The sequence below is a fragment of the Barbus barbus genome, assembly GCF_936440315.1.
Source record: "Barbus barbus genome assembly, chromosome: 17".
NCBI classification, from domain to species: domain Eukaryota; kingdom Metazoa; phylum Chordata; class Actinopteri; order Cypriniformes; family Cyprinidae; genus Barbus; species Barbus barbus.
Genome location: NC_136745.1, coordinates 4,474,527 through 4,501,692, shown reverse-complemented (window position 1 = coordinate 4,501,692; position 27,166 = coordinate 4,474,527). Strand labels below are relative to the sequence as shown.

Sequence of the window (27,166 nt, the reverse complement as noted above, 5' to 3'; positions counted from 1 at the left end):
TAATAATAACAAATTATTTAAACTTCATTCAGGCATGAAGTTCCATTCATTCATTCATTTAAACTTCACGAGGCAGCCTATCTATACATTTGTAAATGAAAATAGATTATTTAGGGTGAGAAAATTATGATTTTATTCCTCGAAGAACTATCCCTATAAGGGCATCATAGAGGATTGTGAAGATATTTCACTGGAACTTGGTCTTTGTTACATTTATTTATTTATTTAGCTAATAACTTTTGTTATTAGTGCCATTAACTATATAGCGAATGAACTGAGTCCTGACTCTCTGTGGTTATTAAAAGTCAAAGGGTGTTTATAATAACTGGTCTCTATCCATCATGGCTTCCAAATCAGAATGAAAGAAAGTCCTGACATATGCAAATGTCAGAGATTGTAGACTTCTATAAAATACACAAGCTTGCTCAAGACTTTTCAAATCTGCAATTAAAAAGGTAATTTCTTTTTTTCAGTTTATGTTAAAACAAAAAATATCACTGAGACCTTCAGTTAGCTAATATTAATTTTCACAACAAGCCAAATGTTTTTCGAGCTTCATCTGACTACTGTTACCACTTTCAGTCAGTCACATCATACAATTGATCAGATGCAAGCTTGTGAAACTGTAATGTGAGTTCAATTGTATGATGTGACTGATCTATTTACTGTTTTTAACTGAAAAGCACCGGAGACCATGTTTTAGTTTCATTTATTTCTTTGGCTTTAATGTTAATGTTTTATGCATTAAGATGTTGCTCGAAGATGTTTCAGAGATTCGTTAAGTATTAATCAAAACATGTTTACATAGGCTATTTTATTAGCTTCTAAGTATACAATTAGGAAAAGGTCACAGATGTTTGAACTTTTAACTTGAAATAAAGAGGCTGTGGTATGGATAATCACTTTTTAAATATATCTGTTACCAATAGAGGGCAACAATGATTATGCAAATGGTCACACAACATTAATTTCTGAATAAATTCAAAATAATAAATCTAAATGTGTTTGATATCTGAGAGCTCTGGACGAGGCTTTTCAACTCCAGTGCTGGAGGGTCAGTGTCCTGCAGACGTTAGTTTCAACCCCAATTAAACACAACTGTCTGTCATTTGTAACTCAAATAATTATCTTGTTAGAGTGTGTTTGGTTAGGGTTAGTGATCAACTCAGCAGGATAATGCCCCTCCACTTCCCTTTGTAGGGAATTTCCAGTTTCCCATTGTAGGAAATGCAAAAGGAAATCAAAACTTCATTATTTATATTAACAAATATATTGGTGTATAACCTTCAGAACTGTGGCTGTTTTATTGACAATAATATGAAACTCAAACTCAACTGTAAAACCATATATTTTATCATAGGTTGGTATCAACCAAACTAAACAAATTTGGCATATTTTACATGTTACATTGGGCATGTGGTCCATTACATGAGTACTTGAATTTAAGTAAATAGTTAATCATTTCTCCCATCATCACCACTGCCAAAGTAAAATGTTCCCTGATGAACAGCTGTGATACTCATTGGATTGTATTTACATTGGGATTGATGGCAATTTCTACAGTGATTTTGCAACAGTATTCGTGGTTTTCTAGCCTTTGTTTCATTTATAGTCAAGAAAGAAAAATGATTACTGATAAAGAATAAATCTGTTGTTTGTGGTTTAATTTTATACTGCTAATTGGACAAAATGTCAAGGTAAGAAGAAAACGACATTCAATGTCATAAATTCCAAAGCAAACAAACAAAGATCTTCAAAAAACAAAACATGAAATACAATGCAATACCACATCACTCTATTATATAAACAAAATATTTTTGTTCTTACTTAAAATGCAGTCTTCAAGATCCACATCTGAAATCACTTCAGTCAGAGGGACAGATGTGTTTTTAGTGCTGAGTTTACCCCTAATTATAAGTGCAAGAAATCTCCAAACCCTTCAATTGTCATAATGCAAATCTTTCTTCAATTTACCACCGCAATCCCAAACAATACCTTTTTACTCCTTTAAAATAACATATAAAATCATATTTGTAGCCCTGTGTATTATTCACTTACACAATAAAACATTCTTTCCTTCGCATCTGAGGTCCCTCTGAATGCTAATTCATACCTATGCAATACATCTCAGATATGATTGTCTAATTCATTAGGTGCTGCAACGTTAAAGGCACTAGAAATATCTGATCAAAACTGAGATTAATTCTCAAACCATAAATCATCTCCAGCTTCAGATGATCTGCATTTAACATATGAGGTGAGAGAAATATGGACAAGAGCTTAATGCTACACAAATCAAAGCTACATACACGGTCTTAAATACAAGTTTAGTCCAGATATTAAACCACAGCTACCAAAGTTTTTCACTGAATCATTTGATTGAAAATGTTTAGTCTGTTCATGGTCTGTAGGTTTTTATGACGTCCTTTATGGGTCTCCGACAGATCGGACAGCAGGCGTTGATCTGTCTCTTGAGCCTCAGTCCACAGTCATTACACAAACACATGTGTCCACACGTATAGATGACGGTGTCCACCTCCTGATCAAAGCACACTGTGCACTCACTGCTCTTGCTGCTCAGGGCTGCGTCAGATGCCGAGAGAGTTGGTGAGACAGGTGGACTGAGAGGAGAGCTGGGAGCTGTCACTGAAAGATAACGCATGAAACGGCATTATAAACCTGCTTTGGGGGGGGGGCTAATTCATATATAGTACAAGACAGGTCTTCTGAATGTAAAAACAATAACCCTGTAAGAACAATAGTAATAGTAGTGCTTTAGCAAACACCATTACTAACACTTTACAGAATGTGATGCCTGTGATGTCTTGATGTTTTCAAAATTTGCTTGCAAAACATGTTATGAAAACCTTAAATGTTAGCATGGGATGTTAGAAGTAAAAATAAAAAACTAGTACAGCTCTATTAAGTTTGCAATAAATGAAAAGTAGCAACAGATCGTTCCTTTTGTATTGTGCCATTTACACAATACCATCAAGTGAAACTTTGTGATTATTGACAGATTTCACTACAAGATTGATATGGTATTTTGATTAAAAATGCAAAATGTTAAAAATGAAACACGCATGGATGAATTTCATTTCATGATATTAGCATTAGTGTTTGGTTCTTCCAGCAGTTCAGAAATGAATATGAAGTGAAGTGACATTCAGCCAAGTATGGTGACCCATACTCGGACTTCGTGCTCTGCATTTAACCCATCCAACGTGCACACACACACAGCAGTGAACACACACACACCGTGAACACACACCCGGAGCAGTGGGCATCCATTTATGCTGCGGCGCCCGGGGAGCAGTTGGGGGTTTGGGGCCTTGCTCAAGGGCACCTCAGTCGTGGTATTGAGGGTGGAGTGCTGTACATTCACTCCCCCCACCTACAATTCCTGCCGGCCCGAGACTCGAACCCGCAACCTTTGGATTACGAGTCCGAGTCTCTAACCATTAGGCCACAACTTCCCCATATAAGCTGATGAACGAGCTTGTTGAGACTCACCTAGAGAGGACTCAGATGCGGATGAGGATCTGTTGACAGTGAAAGCCAGATCAGAGTCACTATCATCAGACGTTGAAACCTGAGACACTGATGGGGAGGTGGGAGGGTTGGCCTGAACAGTTCCTTGTGGACAAAAAGAACATCATTTACCACAATGGACCTGTGTCTTTCTTTCTTTCTTTCTTTGTCTGTGCCAACAATCACTGACAGTCACCTTCAACTGACAATGACAATGATTTTCAACAAAATATTAAAGAATGTATAGATAAACTACATTATATGTACGCTATGCTGTATTTGAACACAACTTGGATCCTGAATGCTGATTAGTCAATACAGCATTCCTGTTATGCTAAAAAGCACAATATAACATGATTATGTTTTTTTTGCCACTCCCCATACTCACAACATAGCATGGCCTTATGACGTAAATAAATGTTGGCCACATACTGTATTCCATTTGACATTCCAGGCAGGAAAACCACATTCTGTGTCTGAACTGTCCAATGGTGTAGGTGTTAGGATGTGTAGGATGTAATGGTGTTCATCTGATATAATCATTTGAATTAAAATAAGAGGAACAGTAAAACTTGTTTCACTATTTTTTTCAGTATGCCATGCTGCTCTGATTCATAATTGGACTCAAGGGGAATTATTTTGGAACACTGGCAAAAGCATCATCTACAGATGCACTAAAAATAGGAAAAAATTAACTAATGTAAAATAAATGACCTTCCTAACAGTAATTTTATATGATCAGATATATAGCACCAGTCAAAGGTTTTGGACACTGAATTTGTTTCTTGGGATTTCATGAACTTTTTGAGAGAAAATGGTTGCTTGAGAGAATGAACAGTGTTGGTAAAGCTGAAATCTAGACAAAGAAGCAGCTTAAATATATGGTTTGAATGATGTAGGTTACTACATAATTTTCATACTTCCATTTGTGTTCATTCATAATTTTGATGACTTAAGTTAAAAAATGAATGGATGTTTCCAAACTTCTAACTGGTAGTTAAGAACATCGATACATATCATGCAATAACAATTTGTTGAATTCACATACGTTTATCATCACTTTTTATTAAATCCTACCTAATATTCTGAGCCGGTTCACGGCTCCATGCAGTGTGAAGAAGGCCCACAGAACCTGAGAGGAGTCGACACACAGGAGACGACCGCGAGCCCCTCCGTTAACCCCATGATGCACCTCCCCATTGGCCAGAAAGGTAAAGCTGAGCACATCGCCTGCCGCTGGCACAGGAAAACCCCTGTAGACCACCCAATACTCCTTACGGTCCAGAAGCACCTCTGGGTCAGCTGGCAGCTCTCCAGCATTGAGGGTGCCTGGATCACAGGAGGTCATACCAAAGAGAAGAGCCCCAAAGTACGGCAAGCCCAGATGGCCCACCTCCACGTACAGCGTCTCGCCCACCCGTATGGGCCTGTCGCTGAACATCAATGTCCTGCTGCTGTCCAGGAAGTGCGTACATGCAACCATGCGATCGTTCGAGAGAACCACGTCAGGGCCTCGCACTGGATGAAAATGCAGGTCAGCGTCAAGGGGCGTGGGGAGCCCACGGGCGGCCCTTTGTACATTGAAGGAGGTGGATGAAGAGGGTGTAGAGGAAGTGGAGCAGCAGGGGATGAGCTGGTTGTAGTTGCTGAGCTGTAGCGTGGCAAATTTTGCTGCAGCGGCCTGGTTGCTCTCTAGCTGGTTGTTGCTGTAGTTGGCCGAGTCGTGGTTGCTCTGGGGAAGATAGGCACTGAGTCGAGCACTACTCAGACAGCTCGTACCCACGCTCTCAGCAAATGTGCTCTCTGTGAGAAGGAAGGAAGACCAGTGAGTCGTTAAAAATAATATCCACTTTAATTTCTTCTGCTCTAATTATGCATTTTTTACTCTTTTCAACCTCTGGATCTGTAATTTGCCCCCTTAACAGGAGCTGAACTCTTAATTTGTTTGTGAAGCTGCCATTTTTGTTTTTGCCTACAGCAAAAGCATTTACCCTTCATATATTGACCTTGGTGTGACCAATGAATGATGAATGAATAGCTCCCAGTAGGACAAAAGACCACCTTTTACTTTTAGAGGGAACATATTATACGTAAGGCGCTAAGATAGTGTTCTGATCAGAATTCAGAAGCAGCAACAAAACCTAAGCCTGATGCCAATATGTAATTACTACAATACTAATTTCTCACTAGAAATGAAAATAAAAAAGTTTTAAAACTTACATTTACACAAACTGAAACGTTTAGACACTATTTTCATTTTTCAGCTCGACTGTCTTGGAATTGAATGCATAGGATTGTGGGATATCAGGCAGCGAAGGACAAAGGATACATCTGAGCCGCCTTCAAAAATCGATCAAATCAAGGTATCTCAGTAGACAGAATGTCACATGATCATTGCATTTTGACGTGCCTTACTGCCTTCCTACCTCTGAATACTGCCTGCAAAGGCAGCATTTTTCAACTTTCGGATGCAACCGATGTAAATAATTATTTCTGCCTTCTGACTATCTATTCTACAGAAGTAGCAGATATTTAGAATAAAGAAAAAAAAAAAAAAAAAGAAGATAATTCTTATATCACACTTGATCTGAATACATCATATTCAGTCAGATGGTCACATACTCTGTTCACATGAGTTGAAATGTATCAACATATTTTAAGCTCAGATCAGATAATACTGCATTCACAGAGATTCTGAACTCAACATAGCCCCTTGTGACACTTGAAAATGAACCACTTCTGGTCTATAGTCTGTTCTTTGTTATAAGCAGTGCAGTCTCATCTGGCCCACTTTCATGTAATACGTAAGTAAATGTGTGACCAAATTTTAGTGTCAACAGGAATACATCCGATTTGTACATCAATGTAACTTGACATTCAATGAAATTGGGCACTTGATTTACCCACATATTTGACATATATTTTCATATACTATTCTTCTGTGTAAACTGTATGTTGTTTTATAGTGAGATTCAAAGAATATTTTAGCATAAACATTTAAATTCAAAGTTTAAACAAAAAATGTATATTAATTAGAGATTTTTATTTGTAGTATGCACTTATTTTGCTTTAATCAAGCTGCAGTGTGGGTCACATTTAAAAGTTCGTGAACAACCACTGCAAAACTGATTTGAGCATAAAATCATTGGGAAATTAGGCTATGTTCACATGGCAAGCCAAAAATCGATCAGCGATTCTCAAACTGTAGTGCAAACCATTGGTGGTCCATGAAGTGGTCTGCAGGTTGACTGAAAAAACAAACAAACAAACTGATTTCTTTTAGAATTATTATAGACAAAAAAATATCAAATCAATCGACTGAATAATCTATTAATAACAATGAATTTTCTGATTGTGTTAACATTAAGTGTATTCTCCAACTTCATTGCCAGTGTCATTATGGTTCATTAACTAAATGTAACTATCAAAATTATGGACTGGATGTTTTAGGTTATAGGGAATAAACTAAAGATCATTTTAAAACTTTGGGGATTTTTTTTTTTGAGGTAGCATGCAGTTTCTCCCAGATTTGGGGTGCATGGTGGGCCATTATTTTATTATAATGTTAAGGTGGTCCGTCACTTGAAAAAGATTGAGAACCACTGCTTAAGATGGTTTAATATGGTTCATAGACAAGTGTAATGTTTCATTAAATGATTTCCCATCACAGATCAAAAAATCTTTCTGCCTGTAACTCTTTCTTTGTAAGCCAACAAAACTGACGACACAGGCAAAACATCTCTATAGGTCTGGGTTCAGTAAGCTTTTCAGGTAGGCAGGGACGCTTTCTTCAGGAACACGCAGCAGCCCTGACCAAACATGGTCAATGATCTTGCCAGACAGAAGGCAAACAAAATCCTTCAGCAATGGAGAAATGGAGCACGAAAGAAAGATAGAACAGGAAGCAGGGACAGTTTACTGACTCCCATTCTCAGATTTAGGATGTCAGATTTAGGATGTTTAGTGTTAGTGTTTAATTATAAAATCTGTGTATAAAATCTCATTAGTAATTATGCATAAAGTGTACTCCCATACATTTTTTGTAACTAAGAACAGACACTGATGTCCAGTATACTGAACTTGTGGTTTGTATTTAGTCCTCTAATTCTGAGGCTGTTGAGACTCATTTGACTGGCACATTTCAGAGCTGTCAATCCAGGTGAGAAGTGAATTACAGCACCTCAGTTGAGACATTCCTCTGGCATTCAGCCCTTCTGTGTGCGGCCTCCTAGAAGTAGTTCCAGCAAAGCTGTAGGCTTTCAAAGCTCTTGAAATGGCAGTTATCTAACTATATATCTGATGCTAGTTCTAAAGCCAGGGTTGACACTGAACAACACTTTACCACAGATGTGCTTGTAATAGTCGTGGCTAGATGGTGACTATTGTTCTGTGTAAAAAGAGTTAATTAAATTACATTTGCACCCAGTGCTTTCATAAACTGTGCCTTTAGTACCTTTCACAAAACAACTTATATACAATGGCATAGATACAAATACAAACGCTTGATTGCAGTTGTTGCTGCTAAGGGTGGCCCGACCAGTTATTAGGTTTAGGGGACAAGCACTTTTTCACACAGGGCCATGTGGGTTTGGATTTTGTTTTCCCTTCATAATAAAAAACTTCATTCAAAAACTGCATGTTGTGTTTACTTGTGTTATCTTTGATTAATATTTAAATTTGTTTTATGATCTGAAACATTAAAGTGTGACAAACATGCAAAAAAATAACAAATCAGGAAGGGGGCCAACACTTTTTCACACCACTGTATTTCATGTTAATATGTGTGTCAGTGTTTGATTTTATAGACATTTTTTGTACTTTTTGATACTATGTAGAGAACCACTGGTGTGGTAACAAACCCACTGATAGCTACAATTCTCCCATTACCAGCTGATATTTCCAGCAACATTATGAATGAAAGAATTCATTTTCAGAAGCGAGTTAGATTATCTGAATACCTACCCAGTAATGTAATTTCTTGTGTGATTCCATAGATGTCTATGATTGCCCAGAGCGGGCAGCCAACACTTAGACCGCAGTGGAAGAGGATGGGCTCGCCATCATTGATGCTGTAGAAGACCCGGCCGTGTCGGTCAGCCCAGAAGGCCACAACATTTTCCCGCATGGCCAGCCTCTCAGGCATGGCTTTGGCCCAATATCCTGGCCGAGTCACCAGGTCGGGGCAAGCATATTTGGGGATGTCAGCTAAGGCAAGCTCACTAGGGTCTAAGCTGGTGAAACCAAAACGTAGAGCTCCGCTCCAGCCTGTGTGGACACCTGAGAGGCGCAACCGCACCTTCTCATACAAACGCACAGGACGCTGGCTGAAGGTGATGCCATTGCAGAAACTGTTCTTCCGGGTAGCCCGGCGCAGTTGTGCATCCAGTCGGATATTTTTGCCTTTGGCGTGGGGGTGAAAACGAGGAGACTCAATACTGATTGGAGGGGCAGAGGTGCGACGCTCCACTCCACTGTTGGACACAGTGCAGTACTGCCGACTGGCCACTGGGCGATGCTGCAGGCTGCTGTCTGTTTGAATGAAAGCATTAAGAGCAAATTAGAAACATGTAAAAAGCCACAACATACATGTAATACACACAAATGGCAAATATAATTTAAGTATACATTTATTTCTTATTAGACACCTACAATAACATAAAAATACTATTTTATCATAAAAAAATTAGCATTCTATAAATCTACCAAATGCACATATACGTTTTAAATAAATACTTTAAAAGACTATACTGAAAATGCAAGATTTTGTTTTTTTTAACTGAAAATAAACAGTTGTAGGATTCTGAAAAATCACTTTGAAACTCCATAATTCTAATTCCTTTTTTTTTATTATTATTAAACTTTTACACTAAAATTACTGAAATGATACTTTGAAAAGACAATGTAATAATAAATAAGAACATTTGTACTAGTGGTATAAAATTTTGGATTCCATTGTATAACCTTTTTGTTTTGTATTGTTGTTTAGTCTATGTAGTGAAATGTATAAGTGCACTGGTTTTCACTATAGGCATCTCTCAAGGGCACTATTCCAGGAAACTATGGCATTTAAACAGCAGCACTAAGGAGTATGATGATGACAGTGTTGAAAGTACTCTCATAATTCACTCCACATACTTTTGAATCAAAGTAGAACAAAAACTGGATGTCTTACATAGCACTTTACAAGTGCAAAATCAAATACTTAATCCAAGTATAAATCTGTGCCTAATAATGATGACATTTGATGAATCTTTCAAAGAAATGTGTGGGTTATGTTATGTTTTACATAAAGAAAATGAAGACCATTTTAGAAGCATAAAGATTTTTTTGCACAGTGACAATTTATTGGCATGACAATTATGCATATCCTTTATATTTCCTTATGTACATGGCAGAGATTCCAGATTTGAAAATCTGGTATTACATTACATTACATGAAAATCTGGAATCTGGGGGTGCAAAAAATTGAGAAAAATAGAGAAAATCACCTTTGAAGTCGTCCAAATGAATGTTCTTAGCAATGCATATTACTAATCAAAAATGTAGTTTTGATATAGGGTAGAGTGGGGGGAAACAGGGACTACGTTGACAACAGTGATGTAGAAGTTTTCACCATGAAGCTTACACTGGTGATGTACCAAAAAAAACGTATTTCACAGTAATCTATTGTGATCTAATTTTCAGCAGTAAGAAAAAAAGTGTTTGAAAGCTTGTTGTTTTGTAGAACAACACAGATATATATGATATGAGAACAGTAGGGCCTGTAGATAGGGAGTAGGTGCTATTTAATAAAAATATCATTATATTTTCAGAATGACATCATTTTTTTTATCAAACATAGACTGTTGTGTAAAACACACCCAGGCAGGTGAGGTAAAACGCCCCCAGGGGCAATACGCAATTACTGTAGTTATTCTGTTCTGAACATCAAATCCTTTGTTTTTCCATCAGATGTATTCTAAATAGTTGGTTAAATAAAAATATTTGAACATTATATTTAAAAATTACCTCAAGTTAGCATCAGGTAGCTAATTAGCTAGCCAGTTAGCATCAGCTAGCAATTTTATTTTTGAAATAGGCTATTATAATTTTGTAATTCATAATTATTGATTATATTATTTTTTAATTTTAAGCTAAAGCTGCCTGTACTCTGATTTTGCTGTAAAGGTTTAAAGCAAATTGCTTTGTCAGACTGGGGGGCATTTTGCACCATATAGGTGGGGTAATACACCCCCTTGGCACAAATTTTTATTTTTGTTAAAAATCTAATAACATGAAAACAAATTGTTCATGCTTGGTTTATAATTTATGTCACTGTCATTAAAACAATGATAACTTTAACTTTTGTTTCACAGAAAAAAATGTGCACAATCCTTAAGGGGGGGGGGCGTTTTCCCCCACCCTACCCCTATTTGTGGTAGGAAATTTACAAATGATCTTCATGGAACATGATCTTTACTTAATATCCTAATGATTTTTGGCATAAAAGAAAAATCGATAATTTTTACCCAAACAATGTATTGTTGGCGATTGCTACAAATATACCCTGACTGGTTTTGTGGTCCATATACATATTTTGATATAATTTGATTAACTGTACTTTGCTTTTAACTCTGCCTGAACTATACTGTTCAAGCACCGATTAGCTCTTTGTACAAACAGTGAAATGTTCCATGCCACATTTACCAAGTTAAGCATTATATCTAAATGCATTTAAAACATAATGCTGCCATAAAACAAACCAGTGAAACATTTGTAGCATCTGTTGTTGTATTTTGTGAGTTTGTGTCACAGTTAATAGAATTCTTCCTGAAAATTGAGGATGTACGCAGCACACTGTCATTATGATTATGATTTTCATTGCCTTTCAGTAAAATAAAAGCACTGCATTCAACAGAGATGTCGCAAAAAAAAGACATTACATGCTTCAACTTTCTTGACAGAAATGACAAAATTTTGCGGATGTGACAGAATACAGATAAAAATATAGAAACATATAGTATATAAGTACTTTCCATTTAGTCTCTCCTTCCACTTAACATTTCATAGCGATAAGCTGCATTAAACTGCAGTTTCTGGATGGGCTAATATGGCAGGTTTGAAGTGTTTTTCATCAACAGATCTAAGGCAGAGTCATAAAATACAAGTCACCTTCTCACAGGCTGTGATTAAAAGAGCTCTCCACTGATTTGCGTATAGGCTTAAGAGAGATGAGAGCCATAAACGCCACTTGTGAAGCAGAGCGTGGTTTTCGTGGCTTCCAAATATAGGCCTACATTATCCAATCAGAACTGTGGATAATGACAATGCCACTGTCCAGCCCCTTGACTCCTATCTCCTAGCACACACACACACACACACATAAGAGAGTCTATAGCTCTGTCTATGCTATAAGTGTTACAAACAAACAGTATATCATAGGCCGGTGGAAATGATAAAAGATTTGAAGACAGAGATAAAGATTATTTTTAAATGAAAAAATGAGTGAAACACCTTCATAATGATTTGAATTGGATAAATAATACCTCAAATTAATAAATCCCACATTGCCAATCCTTATTCCTCATTCAGGGGAAAAACATGCCTCTACCTACATTTCCTCAAAATTATTGTTTTGTCTACTTGCACATTTCATAACACTTTCAAAGTGAAATATCTGTGAGTGGCGCTAAAAGCATATTCAGTTTTATCCGAAACAGATGAATGTGAATCTGACAACATTTTATTATTTTGGTTGCTATATTTATCATGTAAATGAAACGTCCAGCGAATGACACTAAAAGGTAAATGCTTTATCATGTTTGAAAATAATGTACTACCTACACCGAGCCCTATACTAAACCTAACCTGTTAACAAAAGGAAATGTAAGATAAAAACTCAAGTAAACATGACATTTTCGTTGTCCTTTATGAGTTTTTGTGCTCAAAGGATTGTTACTAGCGTTTCAAGCTCTGCATCACAAGTGTAATGCTGTATCAGGTGAGCTACAGAGCAAGTTTACTACATCAGAAGCAGTTTTTGTGATACATATATTAGTAGGGCTGTCGATTTAACACGATAATGCATTGCATGCAGTAGCTGACAAACATGATACATGATGACTGTGCGATGTGATATTGTGATGTTTATTTTATACAACAGTTCAATTAATTAATTAATATTGTTACATTTTTAATACAATATTGCCAAGTATTGTCTGTTTTTGCTCAATTTCACCAAAGAAAATGCTTCTAAACAAAACCACATCAGAACTGTTGTGGATTTCCAAGAAACACACAGCTGTGTTTCCAAAACGTCGATTTAATTAACAAAACACTGCTGTGAATGACTTACTTTAAGACAATGAGTTGTCGCCACCTACTGGTCTTCATATTTAGACTATATTTATTTATTTTTTAAATTACATACTGCAATATTCAATTTCAATATTCAAAAAAACAAAAACAAAAAAACAAAGCATTAATGCACATTTAAAACCAGTAATCACGAGTAAGCTACGCAAGTTTTAATTTTGTCATTTCATCTGAATATCAACATTTGTGATATTTAGTCAGTCGAAACCGTCTCTGGAAAATAGTGATCTATGACACTGTATTATGTTAAATAATACGTTATATATGTTAAAAAACGTTATATATGTTAAAAAAAGTTTTTTGTGTCTATTTGTTAATGAGGGAAATTTGGACACAATGTTTTTAGATTTGTGATGTAAAAATAAATTGGCACAGAAGGCCCAAAGTGGCATGTTGTTATTAGTGTTATTATTTCAAAATGTGATACTAAATGTAATTTGTGGGTTTATTTAACATTTTCATGAATTTCAGACATCTTTGCTTTCATGAAAACTTAGTGAAATCATTACATTTGCATAGTGTTGATATTTCAATGAAAATATGGACAGTTAAATCTGCAAATATTCTTATGCTTGTATATAAGTCATAGAATAATTTTACCTTTCAAATTAATATTTTTGCTTTGTCACTGGTTATTCAATTATTCAATAAAATCGTCTAAATAAAATTTTTAATAAAATAGTTTATGTCAGTATTTACATGAATGCCCCTTTAAAAATATATAAATGTTACTTTATATTATTTTACATGTTGTGTTTAAACAACCATATTAGCAAATGTTTCTATTTATTTCCTATAAATACACTTTGGCTGATTCATCATTATCATTGTGCACATGTTAATCTTTTATCTAAAAATGTTACAATTTGAAAGTTAATCCACATTTTTCTTAAGAGGGGCATCTTCCCCCATTCTATCCTATTTAAATGCCACTTCAGATGCAGCTTCAAAAAACAATGTCATGGCCACATTGTAGCCTTAAATGTTTATGTGTAAGTTCCAGGTTGAAAGAAAATACTAATTTTTAAAACTATTTTTTTGTAACGTCTATTATTTTCTCATTTAACACAATTACGACTTTAAATTATCTTTTGGGGAGTAATATCTCAGCCCAAATTGATGTTTGATTAGTTTGCAATGAATTTGATTAATCAACATCATATAAAATTAGATTAAAAATTTGAATGGTTTGACAGCACTAATTAGTGGCTACATATCAGGGGCGTGCATTACCCTGATTTGCTAAATATTAGCATTACTATGAATTCCTTTGTCATCTGAGGCACAACATAAAGCTAACATAAGAAAATGTTGGGAATACATATGTAACTGTCCTTAAATTCTTTTTTCCCAAACAACTGTAATTTTCTGCAAATCTGTACCAGTTATTTAGGGGTTGGAGTGAGTGGATACAGCAGCTTTGGCACCTACACTCTGTTTTTGTGAATCGTTATTATTGTTCTGTGTCCTCATTGGTTTGCTTGCATGTGATTTCATGCTCAAGAAAAACTGTCTGAGAACTGCTCGCCTCACGTCTTTCATGTTTTCTCAGGCAAAGCAAACTTTTTGAAAATTCACTGAAAACATATAGTCTTACTTTTGAATATATTCTTATTTTTTGGCACAGACAAAATCACTACTACCACCTAATGGCTGGTGTCATTTTAGCTGGAAACTGCTGTAAATTGTATGTACAGGTTAAAAGATGTAGGTGGAGACACATTTTTCCATTGAGCCTGGATTTCATGTTGCAGTTTGTCAATGCATATGTGGCTGATTCATTGACCTTAACTATCTCTAAGATAGATAGAGGGGAACAAGGATCCGAAAAAAATATGGACAAACAAGGAAGCACAGTTACATGTCAAAGCGCTTACCACAAGACTATTGGCTCCGACCTAAACATTTATTTTAAAAACCATATCACTTGACTTTTAGTTTGCTTTGCGAAACAAATTAGCATCATGCATAATTCGATTAAGAATACTGTGATAAATGTTAAGAAATTTCAGAATTTCAGAATTTAAAAACTGTATGTCTACATTAGCCATGTCTTGCTACAAATTAGTATGACAGAACTGCGTATGGGCTAATTTTTGTGTTTGTATAGATGTACATAGCTTGTAATATTTTCAGGCCAAATTGTACAACTTTACATTAGGTCAAGCACAACTGCACCATCTCATAAATCTTATGCAAGATAAATATACAAATAATTTTTTGACTGAAAAGCCAAAAAGTTACTCTGAATTTAAGTTCAAGTGCTAACTCTGGTACAGTCAAATCAGGGCTCAGATTTTACAGATGCGTGATCCATGCTAGGTAAAATGTCAGCAGGTTTTATCTTGAATTTCCTGTCTTTCATTTTCTATGATATGTACACAAATACCAATATGATTCAGCCAGTCAGGCAACAGCATCTAATATTTCCAAAATTGCCAAAATGAAAAAAGTTATGAAAACACCAAGATGAATACATTCACGTGTTTACAAAAAAATGTACTGTGACCTGATCCAGCATTGTGTTCCACACACCCAATAATGCTGCGTTTCAGAGTTAAACTGGAAATCAGCTTTGTACGGCATGCCAAGCCATACATATTTAAAACACAAGTTCACATTTGGCTATAAGTAAATTATTCATCAATAGACCATTTTACAGTCAACATACAGTTCATTGTGGTGTGTGGGTGCAAAAGTTCTTCAGCGTTCCAGTATTAGAGTTAAAGCAACTGCTCTTAGCAGAACTTACAAGAGGGTGGGGAATGAGCACACAATGGGAAATAATGGATACCAGATAGAGCTTTATTTGTGAATATGGAAACAAAGAATATTCTTTTGGGGTCAATGAGAAGCAGAACTCCAGCAGTGCCACTGAAACACATCGTGAGTCATTCCTAACCTTTTGATTTACATGCACACTGTAAGCTTTTATGTGCTGACCATGTGATTAACTTTACTGATAGTGTGGAATCGGCTAATTACATATCTCATTAAACCTATTTATAGTCAGGTCAGTGTCAAAATTTCCTACAGCAGGGTCCAAAATTCTGAGACCGGTCATGAAAATTCTTTTTTATTCATTTATTGATACATTTTAATTACACATTTGCACAAGATGAGTGAAAAATTGACACGAATGTAGGAATGTCTTAACATTTGGTTTGACAATGACCATCTTGTGCTTTAATGGAGCAAGAACATTTTACAGTCTTACAAAGCACTTCACATGATCAGTGTCACTAATTCTCGTATTTGATTATTGAACTATAATCTGAAATATTTCTTTATTCAGTTTACCTCAAAAAATTACCTTTGTTTTTAAAATGGTCAAAACTCTCAGAGTTTATTTCCAAGATATAAAAAAATATCTTCCAAATTGCCAATATCCCCTCAGACTTTTGACTGCGCATATAGCCTACTTTAACCACAGACAGATAAAGCTCACTTTATATGCCATTAAAAGCAATTATTTGAACTTACACTGATCTAGTCGGAAAAATGTAGGCTTTAAATGGAAACTGTGTCCATAAGGTATGCCTGAGGCACACTCTGTGTACATTCAATGTAGGTGATGGAGGAGAGTGTAGAACATATTAGAATTCAGCAGAAAGAAACAGAGCTTTTCTCATGGATGGGGAATTCTGTACAGTTTATCATCAACTCTTGTGGTCTCTTTAATACAGAATAATAAATCATCCATCTGTTACTAGAGAACATCTTTGTTTAACGTTTAAATACAGACAAATAAAAAATATTTATAACAAGAAGGTTTACAACATTCATGACCACCTTTCCAAATATTCACAATTTTGTATGAATCGCCATGCAACATCCAAAAAAGAAAGAAAGAAAGAAACTTAAAACATAAAGGGTGATGTTGCTTAATGAATTAGACAGCTTTAAGCAATGACACATTTGCAGGGTCTTTGAATAACTTGAACATCACCCGTCATCTTCTCACTCCTACGCAGCGCGCACTGTTATCCCAATATATAGTTCAGAAGCTAGTATACATGCGTTATATTTGCACAAGAAATCAAGACATTACACATCTCTATCCACATTAAAGCATACAAAAATGCTTTGATTTCTGTCACAACCAACGGCCAACCAAGCCATCACCTACCTATTAGTGGTTTGGGTGTTGTATTCCCCATTATTTCCAATAATTGCTCTCCCTTGGTGACAAGTGGATCGCGAATGCTTCTGCTCCTGGTCTGTCCATTTATTATCAGATATACGGAATATTTTCGTAATCGCAGCTGTGTGAAATCTCTACGCGTCTGAGACTCGCAGCGTCTTCATACTATCATGCACACAGAAGCGGCTTTTCAAGCCATTGGCGTCTATTGGCGCATTGGCCAGCCAAACCCTCCCCACGCCTGATCAACCCATCTACACTGGACGCGACGCGACCAACTACAACGCTGTCGTTATAATCAACAAAACTGGATGCACTGTAAGCGCGCACGTCGATTTGTAAAGCCTTGCGTTTAAAAAAAAAAGCTCGCGGCAAAATGTAACAGTTAATGAGGGGAGCTCAAGAAGCGTTTTAAAAGCTAAACTATTTTTAACTTGACACGCATCTTAAAACGCAACGCTGGTGGTGCAAAACCCTGATAAAAACAGCTAGACGCAACTCAATGGCGCATGTGTACATATCACAGATGCGTCCTGTGTGACCGACGCGACGCCGATTCTTCCAGCTTGTAGAGAACATTCACACATGACGCGTTTTGTGTTCAAGAACAGCTGGTCACGCGAGTCTTTTTTAAAATGGAATTATTTTTAACTTCATAAGCCTGTCTTAAAACGCAACGCTCGTGGCGCGAGACGCGACACCATGGCAAAACGCGTGCCTCTTATTGAGCCAAGACTCAACAAAACGCAACAAAGTAATGTTACATATCTCGGTACTGATATGATTTATTATATATCAGGAAATGTACAGGAACGTCAACGAACATATAGGCTACTACCTTTGATTGGATATGTCCAAAAATCATAGTAGCCTACCGTCATGGTACTTTTTTTATATATAAGTGTGGTGTATCTAACTCAACTAATTTGAAGTAAATAAATATCTGTATTTGTGGGTCAAGCTAATTTAATTATTATTATATTAGCTATATAAGCTTTAAAAATGTTAAAATTTAAATATTACTAGATATCAGTTATTTTTGAAATACAGCTTATTTTATATAAATTACCTCGCTCTAAATGAAATTTGTCTTTTATAATTCCCTTTTTCAAATGGATATTCAAATGTAATATAAACTTTGCATTTTTCAACATACAATAGCAAACAGGCCAGCACATAGTAAAACACTTAAAAGACATAAAAAATATGAAAAACAGATTAGTACCTAAATGTTTCATGGCGGCAGCATAGTTGTGGGTATTTTTGAAAATGACACAAACCCCTTACGAGGAAATCCCCTCTCTACCCCAACCCCCATCCTATCTCCTCACAACCTTGACCGCTGGGATCCATGCAAGCTGTTTCCTGTCTTGTGAGCTGTAGCTGTCTCTGAGGAGCCTTGTCCAAACAGACCTAGCCCATGATTGCCGGCCGCAGGCCAACGGCTATTAAATCTGCCCCAGATCTTCTCAAGACAGGTTATGTTCATATTATGCACAGTATGTCACCTAGTGTGAAAATTCAGACAGTAACAAGGCCCATGGTCATTCCATATCCATGCATATAAAATAATTTCAAGATACCCAGAAAGTTTTACCTATGGTTGATAGGGTAAGAATTTTATGACGTAGTCCATTTGGGACAAAAAAAGGGCATTTGTGGACGTCAAAGACCATGGGATTATTAATGCATTAGCTATTTTCAAGAAAAAATAATGGTTTTAGATATACCCATATAACAAAGCAATCTTGCAATATTCTTTCATATTAAAGCCATTAAATTGTAATATAACTGCAGCAGATTCTTGGTAAAGTGCATTTTAATATATTTATACCAATTTATTCCTCTGTACCAGATAGAAATGGTGACCCTCCTGTTATGCACACAGTATATGTAAACTAAGGCAGGGCTAATGCACAATTAAATTCTGAAGCATTTGTAATGGTTCTAGAAGGAAAGGCGGCAATAACTGTGGTTAACACAGGAAGAATGCTTGAGGCGGAAACTTGCACTGTAAACAAACATCACATGAATAAAAGCATAAAAGCTCTTTGTCTGGGATAGAATGATATCTTGCAATGGAATGCATGCCATCAGCTCCTGTGGGCAAATATAAAACAAATACTATATTATGTGAAATTACATAATATATAAAATTACAATTAGTAGGAAGATTAAGATTAAAAATAATAAATTAAGATTATTGTCAAGAAATTTAACATTTCTTTCATTGTGTTGCATACCTGATTTTTTAATTCTTATTATTCATAATGTTGTCATTTAACAGTTTTTTTCTCCCCCTAAAAAATACTGTTACATCTGTTTTGGGTTCTGTTTAGGTCTTTTAACTTTGAAGTTCCCCTCATGTGATCTTGTGGTTCCTTTGATTTACATGTCATGATTTCTTTGATTTTCTTTGTCTTGTTATCTTGTTTAGTTTAGTTTTGTCATTGGTTGTTTTTGTCATGGATTACCCTAATCTGGCATTTGAATCTGGTATTCTGGTATTATCTGGTATTTTTGCTATATTGTAATTACTGATTTTACGAGATACAAACTTGTAAAAAAATTTCATGTGCTTGTAGCTTGTGAATTGGGAATTTTCTGAGAGCTACAACTTGTACCACCTGACTGCCTCAAATTAGTTAGGTGCTATGTTTAGGCATTATTAGTGCGATAGATAGCTGTTTTTCCACAATTCAAGCGGCACATAAACCAATCGTCTTTTCATATTTTCTTAAAGCATGAAATAAACATGTCATGAACATTTTATTTCAACCATGGAAAGATGTCAATACAACATTTTTAAAAAGTTTAATTCCACCGAAGTTAATTCCACTCTCGTGTCTGATTTGTTTGTCGGGCAAAATGTCAGATTTGGCGTTATGATTGGTCAGATCGCCTGTCAATCAAACTCTTTGCCAACGGTCAATTGAACCTGTTTCTTTGTACTTAAAAAAACACCAAACTATGCTGGTTACGCTTGCTGGTCAGAGGTGCAGCAAAAGATCAAAATGCATAAAATTTGTGCTTTTACAAACTTATTGCAAATGTTTTATTGAAAGTATAATCTATCAAATGAAATTAATCATCTGTTCTAATACTATTAAATATTAAGTGTCTGTGTTTGTATATGGTCTTTTATCAATCAGTGCTTGCTTTGCTTGTTCTATGGATGGCTGAGCTAAACAGGCCAATTAGAGACTATTAACTACTATTGTCCCTTTTAATTATACAAATAGCTAAATCAAATTTCAACAAATTTATAAAAACAAACAGGTAAAACAAAAAAAAAACATATCAGGTAAAAACCATAGACACAAGTTGACCAATGGGGGGTGACCCTGCATGATTGATGGGTTCGGCAGTGAGCTATTGAAATTTTGAAACATTTCAAAACAGTTATGACATAATGAAGCCTCATTTACTGAAATCACATGACTTTGCCAGTTTTATATGCACTCCAAAAGATTGGTTCAAAAATGATTTGCAAAGAGTTTGAAGTAGTACTTTGAAACACTCATCACTAGTTTGGTTTTGGATTTTCTCTCTTTGGAATACACTGCACTTGGGTTTGATACACCATCGTCCTGTGTAAGGCCTTACAATGGGTCAGAATTCAACAGGAGTTTGGGACAAATTGCTCCTGCACAGTTAAACTAAATCCATTACGGCTGTCACAAATAAAATTAAAATAAAATAAAAATAGTTGATTGCGGCATTAAATTTAGATCTGCTCATGTTGCATCATATTTATTTTCATGCGTTTTTACAGCGTTGCACATTATAACCAATCGCACACGACTGTTGAGTGAATGAAGTGTTCAGTCAGAAGCATTCAGAAGAGTCATCGCTGAAATACCAGCGTTTTGATCAGTGCGAGCACTTACTGACTGAATTCCGCACACCTGCAAATTCTCACATCATCAATAAAGTACAGATGTACTTTAAGTAAGAGTAAGAGATTCAGTCATCAAAACAGTGTACAGACAGCTTCACTAATTATAAGAGTGCTTTTTTAAAGTGCTTAAACTCGCACTAGACTGTTCAGTCATACTGTTCTTTGATAATGTAATGGTCTTAACAGCACCTCAATATACAAACCTTTTTCTGAACATTATTTTCAGTATCCCATCTTCTCTGGGAACAATCAGCACAAATCTGTCAGTCTGATTTCATGTAACGCTGGCAGCCATCGGCATGGTCAGGGATGGCAATCAGGGCAATGTGACTTGACAAAAAGGATATGCATGAAAAAACATTTCTTCATGGTGCGTTTTTTGGAGAAGACTAAATTTGTACCAGCATTAAGAATACGTTTAAATGTGCAGGAAAACTGCACATGTACCAAAGCTACCACCAGACAGTTTTTTTGTCAGAGTAGAAGCATAATGTTCTTTGAGAGAGGATGCTGTCACACTATGTGGTAAGACTTGGACTATGGCATCAAAATCGCTACAATGCGGTTGAGTGACTAGTCCTTGGACTGCAAAGTGTTACATTAGCAGTATTCTAATTCCCATCAAGTTTCAAAGACACTGAAATGCTAAGCAGATGGCCAACTGGGAGGACTGCATGTGGTTGTCTGAGCAGCCGGGGAATCTTGTCCAAATCCAAACTCACAGATTTAATAACAAAATGAGTCATAACCACTGTCTAAGTGGGCCTAATGCTTTCATTGAATCCATTGAATTTCATTGAATCCAAAATACAATAGCCATGACTTGACAAAATCATGCATGCAATGTCTTCTCTTCTCTTGGCTGTGCCATTATGACATGCATTTTCTGCCAGAACATACATACTATTATTATAAACAATTTGTTTTGTAATACGTTTTGGTTACTTTTTTTATTTTATGATTATTTTTGCAAATTTATTAAAGACCCAATGAAAAGGCTTAACACAGCGGTTCTCAATTCCAGTCCTAGCGCCCCCCCGCTCTGCACATTTTGTATGTTTCTCTTATCGCTTCAGACGTTTGTTCTATTCGAATAATAGATTTTGTTATTTTGATATTGTTCTAAGTGCCCTGCGAAGTGGACATCACAGGATATTCCGCCATGATTCCAGTTCGAAGCGAACGTATATGTTTCATTCAAAGTGCATTGAAGTGTGCGAGACGTGAATTTAAATTGTATTTATTTACAGAGGTATATGATGTCCACTCGTCTGTGTGTGAAGACGCTGCGCAGCGCATCCATGAATGAATGTTCCAAAGTGAAGTAAACTTCAACGGATTTCCCCTGCTCAGTGTGTACACTGTGTAGGGATCATGTCAATCGGAACACAGTTCATGCACAGAGCTCACTTCTAACAGATTATCTGAATCAGGTGTGCTAACTAAGAGAGACATGCAGAATATGCAGGGGGGGGGGGGGGGGGGGGGCGCGAGGACTGGAATTGAGAACCGCTGGCTTAACAAGTAGTTTTCTTTCCAATGTTGTCATATTTCGTATTTAAACAGACGATTGGGTATGGATATATCAAAGGACTCATCTGCTTCTTAAAAATCTAGTAGTCTTTAGTTCACATCACAGCAATAATTTGTGATTTGCTACTTGCTATTGCTAGCTAGATGTAGGTTGTATTAGAGGGAAGGTCTTAAAGAGCATTTTATTGAAAATGCATATTTGCATTTCTGTCAGGACCACTATCGTCAAACATGATTGACAGTTAGCATAGCCTACAGTTTGGATTGGCGGTATGGTTCTGGGCAAGAACTCCCTGCGCCATCCATGCAGCCTAGCATGGATGAGAGCAGTGAGTGCAGCGATAACCCCCCAGGGTAAACAGAACAGAACCAACAAAGAATTTCAGATATTGTTAAAGTTCAGTAATTTTATGTACACATTTTAAAATTTGTCTGATTCAAAAGAGAATCAGAAGGCTGGATCCTGACTGACAGAGGAGGAGTTGGGGATGGAGAAGGGTAATTAGCTATTGAGCAATGCAAAAACTGCTGATAATACTGACGGACCTTATATATATATGAATGCTTAGATATGTGTCATATTCCTATAGGGAGATGAGGATCAACTCATGCGAGCTTGACTAACGTGCCCTGCAAGGACTAACACTACGCTTGATTTCTGTCAGGACCACTATCGTCAAAGATACCGCCAATCCAAACTGTATGCTTGACAGTTAGCATACAGTTTGGATTGGCGGTATGTTCTGGGCAAGTACTCCCTGCGCATCCATGCAGCCTAGCATGGATAAGAGCAGGGAGAGCAGCGAGAACCCCCCGAAACAAAACCATATGCTGATATCCCCCAACACAAACTGATAGCAAAATATCAAAAGCCTTAAGCAACAAGAATTTTGCCCTTAACCAATGACCAAAACAAATATTTTGGGAAAACCCACATAACCTGTAGCAACAAGCATGGTAACTTCAACAGATGGCCTAATGAATATGTAGCCAATACCTTAAAAGTAGGGCCGGGACTTTAACGCGTTAATTTAGATTAATTAATTACACAAAAATAACGCGTTACATTTTTTTAACGCATTTTAATCGCACTTATTTTTGCACCGCGGAACGTTTCTCACTGGATGAGTTTCGGCGGACCGATTATACTGGAGCACCAACTAGCGTTCAGACAAAAACAAACCACAGTGAACATGGACAAAGAAGCTGATGAGACCGCTTTGGTTGGCCCTGTGGATGGGAAGTTTAAAAATCCAAATGAAAAAACTTACTTCTCACTGTTCTCAGGTCAAATATTTATATGCGATTAAAATGCGATTAATTTCGATTAATTAATTACAAAGCCTCTAATTAATTAGGTTATTTTTTTTAATCGAGTCCCGGCCCTACTTAAAAGCTTAAGCAACATGTTCTCAAAAACACCAGATAGGCTTAAGAAAAAACATGTTTCCAATTCAACTACAGCTTTTAGAACAAGCAGGTTCCAATAACAACCAGATATCTCTGGAGCAAGCATGTTCCCTATAATACAGCTGTAACTTAAGAAAAAGCATGTTCCCAATAAGGACCAGGTAGCTTAAGAACAAGCATGTTCCCAATACGATTACAGCTTTTAGAACAAGAATGTTCCAATAACAACCAGATAGCTCTGGGCAGGGGTGGACTGGGGCCAAAAAGTGGCCCTGGACTTTTTGGCATAGAGTGGCCCACCAAACCCGGTCTGCAACACACCGCACCACACCATTGTTACAGATGTAGGACACAGACAGCGTGACGTATAGTAATGGTATTTATTGACAGACTCAGGCAAAATGGAGTTGAACAGGTAAGTGATGGTTCTTGGATTCTTCGGAGATCTGGAGGAACGTTAAGTTGAGTATCTTTTCCTTGACAGGAGTCAAGGAACAGGAGCTGGACACACACCTCACCAATGCGGCTGACTTGGACAGAACTCGGGAGCAGACGGACTAGGGATCGCTGGAGAAAACACTCAGGAAAAACCACAGCAGGTAAGTCGACAAGGAGGTACGTATTAGAGATTGCGACAGCAATGGTAGTCCTTTTCGAATGAACGAGACCGGACACTGGAGTGCTGTGAGGTGTGTGTATTTATGGCATGACTAGTGGTTTAACGATGTGGTTTGACCAGTGGTTTAACGATGTGCAGGTGCATGTGATCAGTAGTTAGGTGAGAACAGGTGCATGCGTGCGTCATGACTGGTGGAGAACAGACAGATCCGTGACAACCATAAATGACTGGCATGCTTCTTTACATTATAATTTGTCTTTCCTGGTGTCAGCCTATATGGCAAATAGTAAATAATTGTAAAAATAATTTTACGAGGGACAGTTTAATATCACTAAAAGTTAAATGCCTATATTATCAGTTCATATGACACAATGCTTTGGTATCGTCTAAGACTTGAATAGTGCAGAGTGTGGACTATTTTTATGGTGCCTTTCTCTTGATCATATACAGTAGGCCAATTTGTCCTTTTGCAGGAGCTTGACATCTATCATTTTAAGGAAAAGAGCTCCAATTGTGGAAAAAAGTATACTAATTATTTTGATGATGAAAAATACAGTAAACAGTACTGTGAAATATATAATGTTACAATTATATATTTATAATTTTATTTTATTCTTGAGATCAAAGCTGAATTTTCAGCATCACTACTCCAGTCTTCAGTGTCACATGATCCTTCAGAAATTATTCTAATATGCTGACTTGCTGCTCAAGAAACATTTCTGATTATTATCAATGTTGAAATCTGTTGTGCTGCTTCATATTTTTGTGGAAAATGTGATACCATTCAGTCTTGGTTAAGATTAAAAAATATAAATAAATTTTTTTCTTCAACAAGGTTGTATTAAAGTGACAGTAAAGACATTTACACTTATTACAAAGTACGTATATTTAAAATAAATTATGTTCTTTAACTGAGAACCCCATGGTCCCGCCTTCTACACTTTGATTGGCTATTTAAAACATTTTGAAATTGACGAGCGCTTTTGAGCCGCTGCACTGAGCCAGAGCACGCTATATTAATAAGAATTTTTTAATCAAGTTGGACGCACGGACCATTTTTTTATTTATATTTACGCAAAGGGCCGGCCCACATTGTACAGCAGCCCATCTGGAAAACTCCCGGTGCTCCAGTCCAGCCACTGGCAAGCGTGTTCCAGACAATACAACTATAACTAAGAACAAGCATGTTTCCAATACGACTAGACAGAACAAGCATGTCTGATACCGGAGCAGAATCAACGCTGAAATGAAGGCTGCATCCGAAGTGGAAAATGCTGCCTACGGAAGACACAATTTGAGGAAGAAAGGCATCAAGACATGTCGAATCCAATGTTAGCTTCCTGCCTCCTGAGATACCTTCATTTAGTTGATAATTAAAGGCAGAATAGATGTATCCTTCGCTGCCTTGATACCCACAATCCTGTGAGGTTGAGCAAAATAAAGATGATGTCAAGTTATTTCTAGTGAGAAATCGGTATTAGTAATTAAATATCCGCTTAGTTATCAACAAAGCTCGTTATATTTTGTTCTATATCATTGAACCGTTAAGCTGCCTCAGAAGCATGTCCGATATCAGTTTCATGACCTTAATGAACAAACGCCGCCTGCGAAGTCATTGACTGAAAAGCAGTAAGTAGCATGTCAACAGCCAAGGTTTTCGGAGCAGACGACTTCAACTGAACAATGATCGTTAACCATTTCCTCTTGGAGCTGCGCCGCAGCAGAAATTATTCCGTTTGCACCATGATCTGCTGCTTAAATCTGTGCTGTAAGTACTATAAAATAAAGGTGATTTGACTAAGTTCAAGAGGACATAACACACAGTTTGGGCCAATATCATGTTAATCTTGAGAGCCTAGTGTAGTATTGCATCATTCACATCTCCGAAGAGTCTTCAGTTTAATCAGGTTTATAAAAGAAAGATACAGCTTACAATTCTCTCCAAAAACAGCCGAGCTCATGGAGGTGAGCCGTGGGCAGACCTGAAGAGTCGCGAGCACTTACGGGCCGATTGGCAACAATCACAGATATTTGATGCAGTTTTACAGCAGCTCCTAGTCATGACGGGGATCTTTATCGCTGGGACTGCTCCATCTTTAGAATCAAACGATGTGCAAATCCAGAGTCAGAATGTATCTTTTTATAAAAAACACGTTTGTGAAACTCCGTTGCTGCCCCGGAAAAACAAATTACATCCACTGTTCACATAACACTGATTAAGGTTATCTTTTTGTCACATCCAAAAACACATCTTTAGAGACAACGGCGCTGCCGATGACTTCCGTACCATGAATGAAACGTGTTGAGCGGCGAACTCTTGCTCTCGCTCGGGTCGCTGATTGCGCGCGCGCATAACAATCCAACTTTTAACAGTGTAAACAACTCAGATAGCATGAAATGGCATTGTATCCCCCTTTAAGCGCAGCATATTGCAACGACAAGCGTATGCCAGTAACACAGTACCGAACATTGCCAACTAAACAACTAAATGAGCCTAAGCAACGTGGATAGCCATAGCAACACGCATGTTGCCAATAACCTGAGAGCACTAAAAGGAACTTGTGAAGACATTCGAGAGAGTGAAACATAGCAGCTGTGGCGAGGATGCTTGATCTGTTGATATCCTTCTTGGGGATGAAGTTCCCATCTGAACTTATTCTTGAGTTGGTCACAT

General features: G+C 36.8%; 1 protein-coding gene across 2 annotated transcripts in view; it reads right to left on the bottom strand.

Moving 5' to 3' along the window:
- Nucleotides 1-795: 795 nt before the first annotated feature.
- The window catches only part of LOC306883745 (E3 ubiquitin-protein ligase NEURL1B-like), a 64,463-nt gene continuing 38,092 nt past the window's right edge, over nucleotides 796-27,166 (bottom strand). The window contains exons 1-5 of one of the 2 annotated variants that reach the window (XM_079439193.1): nucleotides 17,015-17,606; nucleotides 8,494-9,060; nucleotides 4,609-5,334; nucleotides 3,514-3,636; nucleotides 796-2,646 (exon numbers count right to left, since the gene is read on the bottom strand). In XM_079439193.1, the coding sequence (XP_079295319.1) occupies nucleotides 2,399-2,646; nucleotides 3,514-3,636; nucleotides 4,609-5,334; nucleotides 8,494-9,060; nucleotides 17,015-17,045 (1,695 nt within the window). In that variant the 5' untranslated portion in view covers nucleotides 17,046-17,606 and the 3' untranslated portion in view covers nucleotides 796-2,398. Of the gene's footprint in view, nucleotides 2,647-3,513; nucleotides 3,637-4,608; nucleotides 5,335-8,493; nucleotides 9,061-17,014; nucleotides 17,607-27,166 lie in introns of those variants that run through there. The other variant, XM_079439192.1, reaches the window with a different exon arrangement.